Source organism: Trichosurus vulpecula, chromosome 7 (assembly GCF_011100635.1).
Source record: "Trichosurus vulpecula isolate mTriVul1 chromosome 7, mTriVul1.pri, whole genome shotgun sequence".
NCBI classification, from domain to species: Eukaryota; Metazoa; Chordata; class Mammalia; order Diprotodontia; family Phalangeridae; genus Trichosurus; species Trichosurus vulpecula.
This window is the reverse complement of record NC_050579.1, coordinates 146,146,579-146,167,144: the sequence shown is the minus strand read 5'-3', so window position 1 is coordinate 146,167,144 and position 20,566 is coordinate 146,146,579. Positions and strand designations below refer to the sequence as shown.

Here is a 20,566-nt window from a genome sequence, read left to right as displayed (position 1 = left end):
ATTCTATGTACTTTTTCAGAAACTGAACCTAATAAATGCAAGAAAGCCAAGCTCTATTATTGTTCATAAAATTTCCTGTCCTTGGAACATTAACTCTTTATTCTTCAGTTACATTCACCTCTAGAAAAACGTAACTTTTTTTCAAAGAAAGGGAAACAGCAGGTATTAAGGTAAAAACAATCTTTTGTGAGGATAAGTCCCTGATGAGATGTAGTCCTGATGCCCATCACTTGGGGGAGTGGGTGTGGGGAGGTAGAAACTGACACAAAGAAAGCTCTACAGGAAAACAAAACAGCTACAGCTAATTAACCAAAATAAATGGGTGGGGAGAACAATGAAGGAAATTTTTTTTTACAGGAGCTTGGTAAGACATTTGGTTGAATCAGGAGGATAACAAACACACAAAAAAATGGAAAAGACCTACCAAGATTTAACAAAATTTTTTTTCTCCAATGAATGGCACAATGAAACTGCCACATTTGAACTCTTATATTACAGAAACCAGTTATATGAGGAGGTAGAAATGGCATTAAAGAGGACAGAGATTGGAAGATCTGCTAACCCAAACCCTAGGTTCTCATCGCTTCTCACAGACTACTGTAATAGTGTCCTACTTGATATTCCCATGCTTCAAGTTTCTTCTCATTCCAATACATCCTTTGACTCTTACCACTGATTTTTCAACAATGAAAGTGTAATTATATCATTGCCTTATTATTCAATAAATTCCAATGGCTCCTTACACACACTCACACAGGTGTGTGTAAATATACAGTTATCACTTCCACATCATGACTTTCCCAATCATGGTTGGGGTTTTTTTTGTTTGTTTTTTTTTTTTGGAGGGGAGAAGGGAAGGCAATCAGGGTTAAGCAACTTGCCCAAGGTCACACAGCTAGTGTGTCAAGTGTCTGATGCCAGATTTGAACTCAGGTCTTCCTGACTCCAGGGCCAGTGTTCTATTCACTGCCCCCCCAAGCATGGTTTTGATATATCACAGGTTGGCATAAGAAATTATATGGAAATTTGGGGGAAGTTTTGCGGAAGCTGCAGATGACACGCAAAGGCCAGCAAATGACACAGAGCCTATGACCAAATACTTAAACCAAATTTTACAATAAGATACTGTAAACACCCCAAAAAAGAAAAAGAAAAAATTCAGACTTCTTCTCTAATACAAAGAGAGGGCCAAAAAATTTTACATGGATTTTCAAGATTGCAGAGGCACCATATCTCTAAGCCCCTAACCTAACGACGTGGAAGGGACAACTATACACATAAAAGTATCTCTCTCACTCAAATATTTAGACAGTCATCTTTCAAAATTGTATGATTTTCAGTACACAGTGTATATGTGGTTTATTGATATTCAATCAACCAAGAAGCATTTATCGAGGGCCCACCATGTCCCAGGTACTGTCTTAAGTACCGAAGACACAAAGACAAAAGTGAAATACTCTGTGCCCCTAAGGAACTTATATTCTATTGGGAAAGAGAACATAAATGTATATTGGTATCTAAAAAGAGATAAAAGGTGGTTTGGGCAGAGGGGTGAGGGATACGGCACAAGCCATGGAGGCTTCCCATAAAATGAGTTGATCCTAAGTAAACCAGAGATTCCAAGATGTGGCAAGTGAGGAAGAAGTATTCTAGGCAGAGGGAACAGACCCTACAAAGGCACAGAAATTGGAAAAGGAGTACTATTATCTATGAAGAATAGTAAGAAGGCCATTTTGATATAGACTATAGAGTATGTGAAAGGATGTGGTGTTATGCTCAAAAGTTAGGTTGGGGCCAGAATGTGAATGAAGGGCAAAACTGGAAGGGAAAGGGAGAGAGAAATATATATTTTATATAACATATAAAATTAATCATATACAAATACTATAATAATAATATATAATTAAAGAGGACAAAGATTGGAAGATGTTGACCTAAATCCTTGGTCCTTATCACTCCCTACATATGTATGTATGTGTGTGTGTGTGTGTGTGTGTGTGTATGTATGTGGTGTGCGTTGGTGTCCTGAGACTGTATGTCTGCAACTCCTCTCTCACAGTCACTCCATATATCCAATCTGTTATCCGGTCTTGTTATTTTTACATTCACAATTTCCCATATATGCCGCATTCTTTCCACTTACATAGCCACCAGGCACAAGCTCTAATCACTTCACACCTGGACTACTGCAATACCTACTGGTTGGTTGCCCTGCCTCATCTCTCCCCTCTCCAATCCATTCTCCATTCAGTTGCCAGAATTATTTTCGTAAAGTGCAGTTCCAACTACATCATTCTCCTCAAACTCTTGTGGCTCCATCTTAGGGATAAAATATCAAATCCTGTTTGGCTTTTAAAGGCCTTCCTACCTTCCCAGTCTTCTTACACCATCCTCCTCTTGATGTACTCTACGCCTCAGCAACGTTGGTTTTCCTGTTCTTTTTTAACAATAGCCCATTTCCTTTTCGCTGGCTGTCTGCCACACCAGGAATCCTGTCCCTGCTCACCTGTGCCTTCTAGCTTCCCTCAAAACCCAGCTCAAATCGCACTTTGTACAAGAGGATTTAATCAGGCTCCATTACCCACCTGAAGGTCACATACACACACCACCATTGATTGATGACTTCCCATTTACCCCCTAGTATTGTATCTGGGCTCCAATCAAGATGAAACCTGTGATTTCATTGGTCTAGAAAACTCCCATATTACAGGTCAGTACCCTCTCTGTAATTTATTGTCTCTGACAGTTGCCAAGAGCACTGAGAGGTTAAGTAACTTGTCCTGAGTCACACAGCCAGTATGTGTCAGGGATGAGATTTGAACCCAAGTCTTCCTGGCTGTTTCTATATCTGCTATGCCACACTATCGCCTTAGAATTTGGTGAACTTAGGAAAACCTTATTTACAAAGAAAAGTGTGGCTTGGCATATATAATCCTTTGTGAACAGTCTAGAACTTTTCAACTTTCACTCTTATTCAGACATGGAGAAAACTTCATTCAACCTTGCAGCCCAACAAACTATAAACAAATTTCAAGCCTTAGTAAAATGATACCCCTTTCTTGAAAAAAAAAAACACTCCATTAACTAGGATCTTAACCAAGTAGAATACCATCTCAAGTAGTGATTTTAAATAGCTAATAAGAGATTTCAAATAGTTAAGGGCTGTTAGGAGATCTCCTGAAGTTGTCTTTTTGAGTTGCCATATTTTCCAGAAACACTAGGACTCAGAAGATGCGTATGTCATGGATGAAGCTCTCCAAGCTGACATGTACCCCGAAATGTGAGTTTTGGGGAGGCAAGACAGGTACTAGCCAGTCTGTACCAGGCTGAGATAATGCTTGTGCAGTTGGGGCACTTTGCAGATAATCGAGCAGTTCTCAAGGGAAAAGAACTCGGCTTTTGCCATCACCTTGCTTCTCTGTGTGGGGAGTGGTCTTTTTTCCCCATCTTTGATACACTGTTCCCCTCCCATGTCATACTCCTTCCTGGTATCCCCTTCTCCCTTTGTCCTGATATTACAAAAATGAGAAGGTCTAGAAGGACTGTGAACTCTTTGCTCCAACTTTGATTCCCACATGCATGTTAATTCCTCTTATAGTAAACCTAGTTTTCATGTAAGTTTTCTGAACATGTGATTTCCCATTAACGAGAAAGAGAGAGAGAGAGAGAGAGAGAGAGAGAGAGAGAGAGAGAGAGAACAATCACTCAATGCAACAATGCAAAAATCTGTACTGCACGTTATTTCCCTAATACTACTTTGTCAAGACAGGTTTATCCACCCATGTGGTATGGCTGAAATATTGATGACAACCTCTTTCTGCCCGGAGCTTCTCTTCATGGTATGCTTGTTTTCTGGGGAAAGAGAGGTCAGAAAGTCAAATCAGGAAGACTGACGTTCAAATCCTGCCTCCAAAAACTTATTAGTTGTAAATCTAAGCAAGACACAACTTCTCCCAGCCTGTTTCCTCATCTGTAAAATGAGGTTTTGCTCAATAGCCTCTAAGGTGTCCTCCAGGGTTGGAAATTGTAACCCCCAGGGTTGGAAATAATTTTCTCTTTTATATCACATCTTTTTAGGAAAAGTAGAGTCAGTAAAATACTGTGGAAAGATGTTGGATTAGAAGTCAGGAAAAAAGGGTCCTTAATTCTGGCTCTACCATTAACCAGCTGAGTAACCTTGGTCAATTCATCTAACCTCTCCAGATTGCAGTTCAACTCAGAAATTCAGTGACCCCTACGTAAAATGCTTATTATGAGCATAGTCCTCATTTTAAAGAGCAAACCCTCCATACTTATCAGATTCGCTAACATGACAGAAAAAGAAAATAGGAAATGCTGGAAAGGATATGCAAAAATAGGTACACTATTACACCGGTTGGTGATGAAGTTGTGAACTAGTCCAATCACTCTGGAGAACAATTTATAACTGTGTCCAAAGAGCTGTAAAACTGTGAATACCCTTTTGGACCCAGTTGGAGCTCCAGTCCAAAGAGATCAAAGAAAAAAGAAAAAGTATCCATACGTACAAAAATATTTATAGCAGCTCTTTTTGTGGTGGCAAAGAATTGGAAACTGACTAAATTTGTATACATGATTGTAATGGAATATTAATTATTATACTGTAAAAAAATGACAAAGGGGATGTTTTCAGAAAAACTTGCGAAGACTTATATGAACTGATGGAAAGTGAGCAGAACTACAACAGTGTACAACTGCAATATTGTAATGATAATTACAATACTGCGAAAAACTTAACTACTCTGATCAATACAAGGATCTGTGGCAATTCCAAGTCTCATGATGAAAAATGCTATTCAGTTCTAGAGACAGAAGTGATGAACTCGGGTACAGATTGAAGCATTTTTTTCTTTTTTTAATACTATGGCTAATGCAAAACTATATTTTGCATGATTTCATGTTTATAATGGATATCACATTTTCCCTTTTCAATGGGTAAGGATGGGCGTAAGGAGAGAATTTGGAACCGAAAACAAAAATAAACCAGAAATATATAATACAAAGAACAAACCCCTTCCCAGCATTACCCTGAAGAAAGAAGATTTTGCCTTTCCATTCTGGCAAGTCATTTTATCATATCCATTGAGGAATCTGTGATGCAGGGTTTACACAGTGCTCAGAGGTTGCAGTTAATTGAATTTGAGATGCCTCATTATAGGTTTACTCAGAGTTGAGTACTGCTAAGAGATCTGACCTAGGAAGAAGACATCTCCTAATTCACTTAGTGTCTCAGGTGGGTGAAAAGTTATAACCCCTATGTGCTAGAATAAAGATTTAGGGTGCCTCCTGCAATACCTTTTACATGTAGCCCTCCTTACCTAACATGCTGTGATGCCCCAGAAGCTGAGTTAAGAATCCTTTAGAAGCATTCTTAATTCTTTAGCAGGACCTTATTTGAAAATGAGCAGGATTCTCTCCTTGACACAAAGGGGAAGAAAATATAGACAGGTCTTCCTTACTGGGCTCAGGCTTTCATACTAGGGAGACTACAAAACTGGAGAATGAAACTTTGAGTTTAGGCATTTTGAGAACTTTGAGGGGAAATATAGTTCCTAACTGACATGACAAAAGGCTAAATTTGTGTTTGTATTACCTGTGATCAAAAGATCTCAGGGCTATTTGTTGTTTTGACTTCTCATTTAAAACAATGACAATATCATAGTAAAGCTTGAAAGTTATTTTTGTTGAAAAATTAAGCACCCTCCAGCCAACCTCAGACAACAGACAGCGATCACCTTAGTCCAGAATCGTAGGCCCTGCCAGGGTTTACACTCTCCTGGTACAACCTTAAAGAACTAAGTGTCACATCCTTAGGATCTAAGTTAAGGAATAATAACTGTCATGGCCAAGCCCACAGGGTGCTTTCAGGTTTACATAGCACACTGCTCACAATTTTTCGAGGTGAACAGTTTTGCTAACGATGTGAAGCACGATGTGATTCAAGTGATTTGCTCAAAGGCATACAGTGTTCTAGTGTTCAAGGCCATGTATGAGCCCATGTTCCTTACTCCAAGTCTATAGACGTAATAAAGTAGCTTTTACTGGTACAGGTATTTTTGTGTTTTATTTTCACAGAAAACAAAACAAAATGGGAACCAAAGAAAGCTTGTCAGTTAAAATTGAAATTTGAACATTTCAAAGGAAACTTCTGAGTCACCAATTAAATTCTCATATCAATTACTCAAAGGAAGCAAATATTTTTGTAAAAAAATTTATTTCTCTGTAAATACAAATCCAAACATCAACAAACGATACTCCAGTGGAAAAATACTAGCCATTAACATTGAAAACTTTCTTTTTATTTAATAAATAGAACTTTGGCATTCAAAATTCTAGCTGTAAACCCTATTTTTTAAAATATAAAACCCCCCCAAAACACACACACACACAAAAAAAAAAACAAAAACAACCCCTTTACACAAAGAGGCAAGAATGATAGGCCTGAAGGCATAAGCCATCCAGTGGCTTCACTTCCTTTTTACAATGACTGCATTTCAATTAAGTCATGACAACTGTATTTACACATGAGGTATTCTGAATGGTTCAAAAACTGAACCCAATTTACTAAAACTACCAGTCATAGAGACTGATCTAATAATACACACTGCTGTGCTTTTAATGTAACTGCCTAGCACCCTACTTCTCACACCTATGCAATACTGTAACTGATAGATACAAATGAATACATTCTGATGGAGATTCCTGCTCACTTCATAGGGGTCAAGAGCTCAGCTCTGAAGACATGCCTAGGACCTACTCCTATATTTGTTAAATACTTCTCTCCTTGTTGGGGGAAAAAAAAAAGCTTAAGAAAGTCTAATTAGGGAAGAAACAAGGTGCAATAATTATCGACATTCTTAAAGCTTATGTAAAACAGAAATGAACATGTGTACTGCAGGCAAAAAGGCACAAGGGTGCTGACTGTATACAACCGTGGAATTAATATTGCTAATGAGTTATCGATTTGAAAATCTAACCATGTTCAGTATTAATATTTTAATTAAAAAGGATAATTAGATCCCAAATTTTATTTTTCCCATCTAAGATAAATGCTTTTATGGGAAAACAAGATTACAGATGAGCAAAATTCCATATCAAGATGACTGGGGGTGAGGACAGGTACAGCTGTCTCTTTATATTCTAAGTAGGAAAGCTTTTGTCTTGCTCATGGAGAATAGAAACAAACTGGCAAAATGGAAAGAGAATTAACTTTGGCTCTTGTGGCTGCATCTAATGGCAGTTTCCAATTGTTTAGCCTGAGTGTAGGGGTCATTCTAAGAATTGCTTATTACTTTAATTACAAATATACAATGATGCAAACTAATACAACTGATGCCAAAAACGCAAGCTAGATGCGTGCCGAAGCACACCACCACTAAATCTGTACAGTTCAGGGCCTCAACTGTTCTTTGCTCAAAGAACAATTACTGATATTTTAAAGTACATTTTTAAATACAGTAATTTCTGTAAAAAATATGCTCCCCAATTCCTGCAAATTAATCATAAAGCTATAAATAGGTTAATAATTCAGCCCACTAGGGCAGAACTGTACAGTATCCATTATCAACTTTTTTCCAGCTCTTGAGATTGTCTCTTAATAGCTACTGAAGAAAATTATCATGACTAAAGCAGTTTAACAAACTCTTCATGACTAAAATTGATTTCACTAAATTATGTCACTGTTAATATTAAGCAACCTTGTTACATATGTAAAATGGGTCCACAAAGTGTTTTCAAACAAGTAAACAATCCAGCCTATCTTACACTATCAAAGCTTATTCTTCTTCCAATGTGTTTTGCCAAGAGCTCAGTAATAACAAAGAGTACTTGCTGACATTAAATGAATGATAACTATTGTGCCTGTAAGGTCAGATTAATGAGGGCCTTTGGCTGAGACACCTGCCTGTTTTAAAGTGAAGGAAGCAGACTAAATTCACACTTCAAAAATCAAATGACCAATATTCAAATGTCAATATGGTCTGAGTATTAAAAGGCCCTTCCTAAGGAGCAAGCACATTTATGGTCACAATAACACATTAAAAGGCTTTTTCACACTAAAGAGAACCTTCAAAGTAGGTTAAATTTAAATTCTGAATATTTTCTTTTCATATACCATTGCAACAATTTCTCAACATTTATATTTCCAAAGTAATGTAATTATTGGGTTACTGAAGCATTTCTGGGTGACCCAATTCACTCTTTCTCGAGTCTTCCAGTAAAACAAAACCAATACCACAATTTTTCTTTAAGTGTGGAGAAAGTAGCACTGTGGGGGGGGGGGGGGGGGGAGGGGGGGGTGTTAGGCTGCACACAGCACCAGAGGTGTTCTGTAAGAAATAGTCCACGATGATTTTAGTTCTACAAACTGAAGGCAACAGTACTAGTTTGCCAGTTTTCCATTAAATTTACTTTTTAAAAATGCTCACCATAAAGTTACTTTAGTGCAAATTAATTATACTTTAGAACATTAACTTATTAAAAAAAAAATACCCTGAAAAGATTTCATGACAACTAAGCCAAATGAATAAACAGACTTAGAAAAATGTTGACCATTAGGATAAAAAACAAAACACCCAACAACTTATCATTAACAGCATAGGAGATATTTAAACAAGATCATTTGGTGACCTAACTTGCTGATTGTCTACCCTAAGTCCAGTGACTTTCCCGTTCCAAGAGCTGGGAGTGGCCTATCCCAAGGGACTGTACTTATTCTATCTGCTTTACTGTCAAGGCATTTTCACTGAAGCTAAGAATTTCAGTTCTATAGAATAGAAAGATAATTTAACTATTTTAAAATATAATACCCACCCATTTTAAAGTTTCATCTTTGCATCATCTATTTAGATACAAGTTTACTACTTTAGTGCCTATATACTAAAATACTAGAGGTGGTGTTTTTATTTCCTTTAAAAATACAAAACAAATCAAACACATTATTTATTCTCTCTGGTGCCTGTATCACTCCATTCTATATTAAGATGCAGATGAATACATCATTACTGCACTGAATTAATGATTCCTTAGTGACTGAGTCAGTACCTCCCTTAAATCACCTCAGTTATTAGCAAGGGAGTATTTTACACAGGCACTGGGCAGAATCCAAGCTGAATATATTAAAAACCGTTACTTGAACTAAAGCTGTAGAATATTTTATATATGAGGCCTGCCTCTAAAAATAATGTGACCGATAGTTTTAAAAAAACAAAATCTCATCAGGCTGAAATATGAAAATGAGTTCTGTCTGAAAGCAGTCCCCTCAAGTGGCTACATCGCTATTCCAATAATGCTTCCATTTCTCAAAATATTTGTGGACCTATTCTTTAGTAGATCTTTGCCTTCAAGTTAGTTTGAGAGCTACAAAAATATTACACTTCACTTATACGGTTTTTACAAAACAAAATTCAATATTACCTTTTTAGTAAACACTTTTGGGTCTAAATAACTTTTGATCATTTCCTAAAATTAAACTCACCCTCCAATAATGAAGATTTTCCACAACGAGGTTATTTAAAGTAGTGTGTGCCATAGATTCTGAAGGTAATGTCAAAAGATTATATTCAAAAGCTTGTTAAGCAATGGCTGCATTTTGGGGTTAAGTGCATAATGTTGAATTAATTTGGATGCATAAAATTCAATTATGCTTACTAAAAAATTACTCATGTTACCTTAGATTCACATATAAGTTAAAGAATTAGCATGGTCAAGTCATGGTCAAGGGTTAAATGAGGAGCTATATCTCAATGAGTGCAACTTGGTGCAATAAACAAAAGAAATCAGCTAAGTATGGATTGTATCTTCTTTGTGTTGGTGAATACCCAAATAGGAATGAAGACTGCAGCTAACTTTTTCAATAGCCTTCAATTTGAAATTTGGGCAGACAAAATTTTTAAGAATTACAACCAAAGCTAGTATTCTTAATTTCCCTTTTTGGTGATCATCTACAGCCTTTACAATCTTAACTATAAACAAAACTTTATGTTCACGATGTTCTTTTCAGATGAATAACTTACCCTGCCCCCAAAGAAAAAACCAACAGGAACTAATATGTAAAGATAGTAGCACAAACTAATGCTAAATATCCCCTTTGCTGGAAAAGAATACAAATGCTAAAAAACTCGCTCATGTTGGTGATAAAAGTGTTTTATCATATCAAACTTTCCCAACTGTAATAGGTAGCTAGAAAGCATACTAAAAACAGTTCACCTGTCTACATACTACTACTATTCTAACCCATAAGACTGCATCTTTCAACAGCATGATTGTTCCAATAGCAAAAGCATCTTCCAAGCCCCTATTAAAGAGGCAGATGTTGTAAACCTTGCTTCCGTTAGGTCTTGAACATCCTAAATGTGCAATACAAACTTCTACTGGAAGGAACAATAAATGGACATACAATCAGTACCTTCCTTGGAACGTTCCTTTAACCCCAGAAAACCTTTATAAACATTAAAATGCCATGGGATTAAAAAAAAAAACCCTACCTCTTTAACTGAATAGCACTCTTCACAGCTTGGTCCTACAATCAGTAGTTTGAGAATAGAGATATTTTGTGTAGACTTTATCTACTTTTCAAAAGGTGATTTGAAATATGTGGGTTCTTTTTTTCCTTGATTAAATAAGTTCCATTGAAAACTATCTACCGGTCCCATCCTTCCCTACCCGAAAACAAAACAATACACAGAAAAACCTATATGCAGGTCAAATAGAAATGCAATCTTCCAATATGGCTCCTGAACAGAAAGATGAAGAAAAGTTTACACAGCAGCACTAAGTAACGCATCATTATTGCTGTGGGACCAATACTTTATCATTGGGTAATGCAGTTGTCTCCCATGTCCTGAGCATAGCGGTCTGATATCATAGTCCTTAATTCATCAATCTCCTTCCGTAACTGGCACATGTCTGATAGTTTTTTAGTCAGTGATTCTGGGCTGTGGTCATTCTCAGTCTCTTCAGTTGATGAGCTCATAGCTGTGAAGATAAAATGAAGAGAAGTAGAGCTTCCCACATTTTCAATGCTATTTTGGAATTTTCAATTTTATTACCTCCATGACTATAATGCTATGTGCATTATCAAAACTCAAATAAAAATTATGTATGAATTTTCAATCTGTAAAGAAATTAAAACATCATAACCATTAATTAGCACTTATAGACCCCTAAAATTTTGTTTCCATTTTAAATATCTTTCTAGGGTATTCAGATAGTTAAGTGTTTTTAGTAAAGTATCTAATATAATTATGCTATCTTGGTAAGGATATATTATAGTACAGATATATGAAATATATGTACATATATATGTACATAGTACAGATATATGAAATTCCAAAATTGCTGAAGACTAGACCCCAAAATTTCTCACTACTGAAAAGGTAAACTTCAAATGGTCTCTATCAAGACTTCTCCAGGGATTTCTATTTGACCCTCTACCATTTAATATTTTCATTAATGACTTGGATAAAGGTAGAGATGAAATGCTTATAAAATTTAGAGGTGAAATATACAGTCACTAGCTAAGATGCTATATGATACCTAGGATAAAAAAAGATCTTTGACAGGGCAGAATGATAAGCTGAATCAAATAGAATGACATTTAAAAGGGATCAAGTATTATTCTTGGGCTGGGAAAACAAAACAAAACAACGGTTCCATTACAAAATAGGAGAGGCATGGCTAGATTGTAGCTGGTCTGAAATGATGTGGGTGTTTTTATAGATAGACAGCTTAATCAATATGGGTCAACAGTGTCATCTGGCAGGCAAAAAAGTAACTTTGATCTTTGGCTGCATTGAGATGCACAGGATCCAGAACAAAGGGGTGACAGCCAAAGTGTACACTGCTCTGGTCAGAATATATCTAGACTATAAATGTTCAGTACTATACACTACACTTTTAGAAAGCACACTGGTGAGCAAAAAGTGAGCTGGTGAGAGAAAACTGAAAGAACTGAGGGTATTCATCCCAGAGATGACTTGAGGAGACACAATAGGGATTAGATTTCTGCTTGGTGGAGGCTGTAGAAAGTAAGATTTACACTTAATAAAAATAAACACTTGCTAATGACTACCGCTGCCTAAAAGTGGGATGGGCTACCTCAGGACAGATTCCCACTTGGTGTAGAATAATTGCCTACTTTTCAAGATAGGCTGGAGGAGGTTTGCTCAGTTAGCAGTAGGACTAAATGTCCTCTGAGCTATCTTCTAACTCTGAACTACTGTGCAATGTACTAAAATTCAGAAGAGAACATCCTTCTGTGTCTTCTCCCCATACTCAAGTACCTGAATCTTTCACTTAGTGCAAGATAGATCAAGATATACATGTAGAGTGGGCAAAACTGGCATGTAAGCATCTTACCTCTTAAAATGTTTTATGGTATGTTGGGTTTAGTGACTTTAAAATGTTAACTTCCCAATTAGCTAAGTTATTTCCATCATATTCAAAGTAAGAATTACAAGGTAGTGTGGGAGAGTAGAAAGGACAATGGTGTTAGTAGTCAGAAAGATGAGTTTGAATCATAAACATAAGGCAGAGACAGATAAAATGACTACCTATTAAAGTCAGTTTCCTTAGCAATAAGATGGAGATTTAAACAACAATTTCAACTTCTCATCTCACAGTGGTGTCATGAAACTGCTTTGTTAGCCTTAAATTGCTCTAAAAACAGGCTATTTTAGTCACAGTTCAACTGTGGGCTTTCACTACGCAAGAACAACAGGGCAACAGACTGATTCTGAAAAGGAGAATTACTTGATTTCTACAGGGACACAGCCCTTTATCACTTGGGTCGATTATTTGGGGCTCAATCATTTATTCCAGTATTCCTATGTGCATGTACAGAAAAATAAGAATTGCTCCCTCATGTCAATTACACTGTATTAATCTAGCCAATCCTGAGTTAAGTTGTGGTCTCTTTTATTTGACTTTCCTGTATATATCATACTCCTATTATACCACATATGTGGTACATGAGTATGTCTATCTTATCTGTTTGGCATCAATTCTATTTCAAATCCTATAGGATTCAGGACCTTTAGTATAGAACCATCATAAAGATTTTTTTTTGTGGGGGGAGGCGGGGGATAGGAAGATCAAAGAGGGAATTGACAGTACACAATTAGGAGGCCCAGACAGCATCTGAATTTTTTTTTCTCAGTGGCCTGTGGTATGACACTCCTATGTAGGAAACGAGCTGATTGGCCCACATACAGCTTCATTCTCTCATTACACAAGAAAACTTGTGTTTAGGACACTAGGTAAATATCCAAATGCTCTTTTGGTCTAGAAGCCCACAAAAAGACAGACATCATCCTTCCTTTGTTTCCTCCTCCTTCTCAGCTTAGTTGACAGTCTTTGAAAATTACTATGCTCAAAAGCTTCATCTTCCTGCACTCAGCATGGGGATAAGCTTATCCAAACTAGCTATGCTAGTTCTCTAACAAGAGAGATGGGTTTACTGGCCTCACATTCACCTATCGATCTGCAAATAATGCTTATTCACTGAGTAGGGAAACATTACCACCAAATATCTGTAGGCAGAGGCAAGACACCAATTCACTCAATGTGAGTTATTTATTGATGGTTAAATCATCAATCCATAAAAGTAAGATAGGAAATTAAACGACAATTATTCTCAGCATCCCCTTAAAAATTAATAAAATATATTTTAAAGTGCCTTAAATAAAGTCACTGGCCATATCAGAAAAGTAAGAACATTTAACTCCCATTCCAGTCACTTACCCTTTGTGAACCTTTAGCCTTTCAGATAATCCTAATTAGTCTGAGGCAAGGAAGAAGATATTCTAGTTCTGCAATACTGAAACTGAACTGAATCTGCATCAACTGTCAATGAAATGAGAAGTCACATGTCCATCTACATCCACAGAATAGTTCATGGGCTAGAACATCAGAGATTTGAGTTCAAATTGTGTGTGGATCCATTGTTGATTTGTTGTTCATGATTCTCTGTAATTCATTTGTCAAAAAGATAATGTGTACCATAGCAAAGAGAGAAAAGTGAAAAGAGTCTAAAGCTAAGGGTAAAGAGATTAGAGAATCAGAGAATCTTACTAGCAGAAGTGAACTTCGGTACCACTTAGAGAAATCTCCTTCACTTTAAATATGAGGAATCTGAGATCAAAAGAGATTATGAGATATGCATGAGGTCACAAATAAGTTAAGTGGATGATATGAACTTAGAACTGAAGCCTAATTCCTTCCAGAGTTCTACTCTACCATCCTAAGAGGAATGGGTTCTAATCTTGTTCTGTTACTGTTTATATAACTTCAGCAAGTTAATTTTTCTGTGCCTCAGTGTCTTTCCTATAAATTATAAATCATGCTTAGTTTCATCATAATGAGGATAAAAGGAGGTAAACATTAAAAAGGAGTCATTTTGGGGTTATATAAACCTAAAGTATTGTAAGAGGCAAAAAAGACCAACTATAAGCATTCCGTTGGGGGTGGGGACAGATTTCTGATTAAGAAGAAAAATGCAAGAATAAGATATTACTTACATCTGATTCCCAGCAATAACGAAAGATTAGGCTCCTTGCCCTGAGCTCTCTGATTAAGAATACTGCACAATGCTTTCAAGTCAAACAAACAATGGGACATTTCCTTGAACAACTGATCAACCATGTTCAAATTCAATAGTGGCTGTAGAGATAAGTCAGCCTGGTGCTTGGATTGTTTCTCTTGCTGTTCTTCTAAGAAAGGAGAATATTCTTCACTTAGTCTTTGGTTCTGAATTGGAGTAAAAGAACAGAGGAGTTCAATGAAAAAAGATAAACACAATTAAAAAATAGAATGATAAGAATTTTAATTAATAAAATATATGAGACAAGTATTCTAAAACAACTGCAATTCACTTTAGTTGTGAATTTAATAGTAATTGGCTGCAGATGGATTGTCTTCACCAAAAATTAGGAAACGGTCATTTTCATTTATTTTTACAAAAGGTAACTTACTTAAATGAAAATAGGTAATTTATGTTTCAAATGTAATCTGAGTTTCCTGTACTCACTTCAAGTAAAGTTTCTGTTAACTTCATTATAGTCTTTTCTTTTTCTTCTAGCTCTTCCTCCACTTTTTGGGTTGCCAATTTCTCTTGACAAAGTTTCTCTTGCATAGACTAAAAAGAAAAAATTAGGAAGACAAGACATGTCAATACTGAAAGCTCAATAGCAAAACAAAGCAACAAGGATTTTTAATTAATTTTTCCTTTTTTATGGTCCTCCACCTTTCATGTAATCTTTAGGTCATTCCACGTAACCAGAAAAAGACCACTCACCAGAGAGATAAGAGACAAAGCTTTTTCTTATACAAAGAAAGAATGGGTAGGAAAATGTATGAAGCCTTAAACTGTTTAAATATTTTATCCCTAAGAAGTCCTTTTTGATAGCAAAAGTATCTCAGCAACTAAAATTTGTGTTAATTTTCTTATGGCTAACAAGGTAAAATTCTTTTAATCTTTAATTCTTCCATTATCAACAATATACCAAATCTTCCCTCCTCTGCAAGCAGTATTTTCAGCGGCTGATTTTGCTACTAAATTCACAAATCAAAGGCCTATTTCAGATCTCTGAACTCCTATACCCTTTCGTTTTGAAAAATTAGACTATATGTTTATATAGGCATAGGACATAGTAACATGAAGTAGTGTTATTTTTAAAATTTTCTTTATAGCAGCAGGAAGGACATTTTAATAGCATTTGGGTCATTTCTGCTAATTAGTTTAATTTTCAACTATAAACCTAAGTACAACTTGTCACAAAATCTGCAGTAATTAATGAATGCTGGAGGGCTTCTCATTGATTTAATTCATTGACTATCAAAATCAATACATGTACAAGTAGAAGAATTCCTTCTAGCTATTTTTAGAGCTATATTCAGTCTCTTTAAAAATACTTCAGAAAAATGACTACTTGAATACCAATTAATCTATTATGAAGGGAATTCCTCTCTCCCCATCCATGACTCCATCTCTAGATTAAGCATAAACACAGACAGAATGGACATTACCACTGATTAAATAAAGGTTTTTGGAATATCAATGTCCTCACTCATTCATCTGAGTGAGTGATGTATTTAGAGCAGTTCATAACTTTTTTATGTGTCATAGATCTTAGCTGGCAGTCTGGTGAAATCTATAGACCCCTTCTCAAATAATTTTTAAATGCATAAAATAAAATACATAGGATTACAAAGGATAATGATTACAATGAAATATAGTTAACAAAAAAAAAGTTGTTTTTTAAACAAGGTTATAGATTCCAGGTTAAGAATCCTTGATTTAGAAAGTTTGTTTTTAAATTTAGTCTCCAAGTTGTAATTAGTTACATCCAATGAATTACAAAAAAAATAAAAACGTTCTAAAAGGCTTACAGATTGTGACACATAGGAAATCTAATACAACAAAGTCTTAGTAATTTGGGTCCAAAGGAATACTATCTATCCAGGGACACATGCAGTTGCAAAGCATCCTACTAAAAGTGAATCTTAAAACACTGAGGGTTCACTTTTCATGGATGTTTATACCTAACAAATACTGGAGCTCATTTGTAACTGTAGTCATCTAAAACTTTCAATAACACATGGCATAATTTCACCAGGTGATAATTGCTCATCTCTATATTACATGCCTGGCATTTTATTTGGATGAAATCCATAATGGTGTATTCAAAATGCTAGCTTCTGAATACTCCTAACTGCATAAAGATGTTGCTTGTATATATCGAGAATACTAAATTTTTATAGCTGTATGAAGCTTAAAGAACATTTTCCCTAATCCTATTATGAGGAAACAGGTTCAGTGAGTTTGTAACTTGTCCTTCATAATGCTCTAAAAACCACAAATTTTTACTGGTTTGAAATAAGAGTATGCAAAGAGTAAATGTGCATAGTTTTGAATTCAATATGGTGCTGAATTTATTCAATAAATGGCAAGAGAGTACATCTGTGGTTAATATGTTGGCATGTATGACTACCCATTCATTATGTGATACATATTTAATCTTCTCTTGATCAAACAAAAGGGGTTATCTGGTGGTATTGCTGGTAGTTATAAGTAGGACAATTGGATTTGGGTGACACATCAAAACTAGCACGGTAGGCAAGGAAGATTCAAGGACACTTTGCAAAAAGCAAAAGTGGAAAAGACCGTGTACATGAGATACTTCTCCCTGAAGAACCAACTGCTATATGATTTCTAGCTAAGAAAACTATTTTCTTCTGATAGATATTATGCTTCACTCAAAGCATCAACACTTCTTCATTATGAACTGTGTGAAAACTGCATATAATTTCTTTTTAAAAAAAAATCTACCAAATCTATAAGCTTCATCAAACTCAAATGTAATGTAATTTAAATATGAAACCAGAGCTTTCTAAATTGATTGTTAAAAACAAAGCATCTTATTACTTATTGTTAAAAAAAGAAAAATAAAAAACAGGACATTCCTGAATTAACGAAGAATGCTTTCAATTTCTTATGGCCCCCTTTACACCTAATGTAGGAAAGATGTGGTTAATTTTATTTCAGATTTATTTTCATATGTGAGAGTGTCTTGCTTCTGACTTCATATGAATCCAGTATACTAAGTATTTAATTATTTCTTAGTTGTACCTCAAGTATAGACAAATGAATATTTTATTTTCCTCAAAGATTTACTTGCTACTGATCACTGATTAATTTTTAATTTTTTTTAAAAGACTTCATCATGTCTGCTGCAAATTAACTTATTCAGGTCTCCATTTAAAAATATTATAATGAAGGTTTAAAAAACTTTATTATTGATGAAATTTACCTAAATAAGGTACCGTGGCTAGTGCTATACTTGTAGGCAATTAAGTCATAAATTTGAATCCTCCCTAAGAAACCTGGAAGTTGTTTGACCCTGAAAGGCACCTAAAATCTCTCAAGTTTCAGTTTCCTCATCTGTAAAATAGGGATAAAAAAAGTGTCTATCTCTCAGGGTCACTGAGTCTTAAATGAGATAATATGTGTAAAGTTCTTCTGAAATTCTAAGGCACTATAGAAATGTTAACGGCTATTATTATTATTTGTTGATAAATTAAATGATCCATTCAAATAATTTATATATAGATCTATAAAATACAGAAATTTAAATTATCAGTCCACTACTCACAGATAACTAATATTTGTCAGGCATTTCCAAAACTGAAAACTTCTAAACACTGCTTACCAAATGCTATTCTAAATATCTGTAATCTCCACTGGCCTTACATTCTCCATCTTAATAATATATTCAGAACCAAGTTTACTAAGTTATTAGATGAAGATATTTATTTGAAGTATCATTTTCTAAACAGTTGAAAAAGGAAGGTTTTGAAGTAAGAAGTTAGCTGGCTTGACACCTGTTTTCCCCTATATTAAATAGCTCAAGTGATGGAGCACTAGATTTAACTTGTATAACATTCTCATAAGCTTATTGTTCTTTTTGAGAGGATATATATGTATATATGCATGGATTTGAGTGTGTGAGAAGTATATTATGTCCAATTTTGACCTTTCCAATCTTTTTATATATCATTCCTCTCCATGCCCCATTTTATCCAGGTTATTGGCTAACAACTGTGCTATGACTGTGGGATACCCTGTATATCAGCAAAACTGAATAATAAAAGGATTAGTGAACATGAAATGTGTTTCAGTGAAAATATATCAAAGATTTTAAAAATATATGAATATATATTGGATATAAAATGTGAATATATCTACCTTCAAAAGTTTAGCCAGATGCTGTCTCCTGCCCAGGAACCCTTTCCCACATCCTTTACCTCTGGCAAGGGCAGCCTCTCTGAGGGCCACTCCCCCTTCACAACAGACAATGGCTGCAGACCATTTGCCTACGTCACTGTTCCCCAAGGTTCTCTTGGTCTGCCACCTGCCTTCTTACTTTGCCTGTCAAACCCGAACTGCCACTTGTTTTTTTTTTTTTTTTAATTTGCCATGAAATTGAATACTCCCTTACATGTTATCTCACAGAATTAGAATTTGAGCTCCTTTGGGGTAGAGACAGTCTTGATTTTCTATATGCATTCCAACACTTAGCACAGTATTTGGCAAAAACTAAGTACTTAACAAATGCTTTTCCATTGCATTCAAAACACTTTAAATAATATTAACAATAAAAACAATAATAACAAACATTAATAGCTAACATTTATTCAGTGCTTTAAGGTTTCCAAAGAGCCGTAACTATTTGCTCTCATTTTGAACCTCTCAATAACTAATCTCTCTGAGGTGGGTGCAGTCATTCCGATTTTATAGTTAAGTGACTTGCCCAGGGTCACACAGATATTAAGTATGAGTCAGGATTTGAACTGTAGACTTCCTGACATCCAGCCCAGTACTTTACCCAAAATGCCATCTATATGCCACTAATCTCACACATGAAACAAAACATAAAGATTAAATACAAATGGCAAATTGCCTAATATTAAATCTTTGAAATTTTAGTAGTTATTTCAGTATTCCTTTTTCCTTCTTTTAATTGGGTTCATGCTAAGTCAGATTTTAAGAGTATATTCTAACTAGTACGAAAAAAAGAAACTCATTATCATCATAATAGTTCCTTGAAACAACAAAGTATAAATTTCCTTTAAAAATGACAAACATTTGCATAAAAGTATACTTAGGAAAAAAAGTCTTATTCCTCTAAGATGAGCTTGATGAAAATTAAGTTTCCACATTCCAAGTGCTTATTTACTGAAAAGTAAATATTTAGTTCCACTAATTGCTCAAATATAAGTTTTGATATGAAAACTGTAATCAAATTAGATGTGGGAAAGGACGGAAATGCTCAAGGAACACAAAGTAATTTCAAAAATACAAAAACGGAATTATCTATTATCATGTATTACCACATTTTGATGAAAAACTATAAAACTATATATGGGGAAATTGGTTTATTAACCTGCACATATATAATAATTATAGGTATAAGAGAGATATAAGACATCATGTTGCATGGTTGTATTGTTTTATCATATTCTTCTACATTATCATATTCTACATTATATTAACTCATTACATAGTATCCTATGCTATATCAAATATTTACTAATAATTATATATGTAATCATTCCTGGAAAAGAATTATTAGAATTTAACATTATCTTGTTTATTTTTCTTTTTTTTATGGAGCTCGTATTTTTTCTCAATTATTTATTTAATATTTTTAGTTTTCAGCATTGATTTCCACAAGAGTTTGAATTACAAATTTTCTCCCCGTTTCTACCCTCCCCCCCACTTCAAGATGGCATATATTCTGATTGCCCCATTCCCCAGTAAGCCCTCCCTTCTGTCACCCCACTCCCCCCCATCCCCTTTTCCCTTACTTTCTTGTACAGCAAGATAGATTTCTATACCCCATTCCCTATATATCTTATTTCCCAGTTGCATGCAAAACTAACTTTTTTTTTGACAATCTGATTTTAAAACTTTAAGTTCCAAATTCTCTCCCCTCTTCCCTCCCCACCCATTCTCCCCTAAGAAGGCAAGCAATTCAACATAGGCCACACA

At 35.2% G+C, this 20,566-nt stretch overlaps 1 protein-coding gene across 1 annotated transcript in view; it reads right to left on the bottom strand.

Moving 5' to 3' along the window:
• Positions 1-6,222: 6,222 nt before the first annotated feature.
• The window catches only part of CEP85L (centrosomal protein 85 like), a 187,010-nt gene continuing 172,666 nt past the window's right edge, over positions 6,223-20,566 (bottom strand). The window contains exons 11-13 of the mRNA XM_036768051.1: positions 15,044-15,151; positions 14,535-14,763; positions 6,223-10,992 (exon numbers count right to left, since the gene is read on the bottom strand). Coding sequence (XP_036623946.1) covers positions 10,829-10,992; positions 14,535-14,763; positions 15,044-15,151 — 501 coding nt within the window. The 3' untranslated portion in view covers positions 6,223-10,828. The remainder of the gene's footprint in view (positions 10,993-14,534; positions 14,764-15,043; positions 15,152-20,566) is intronic.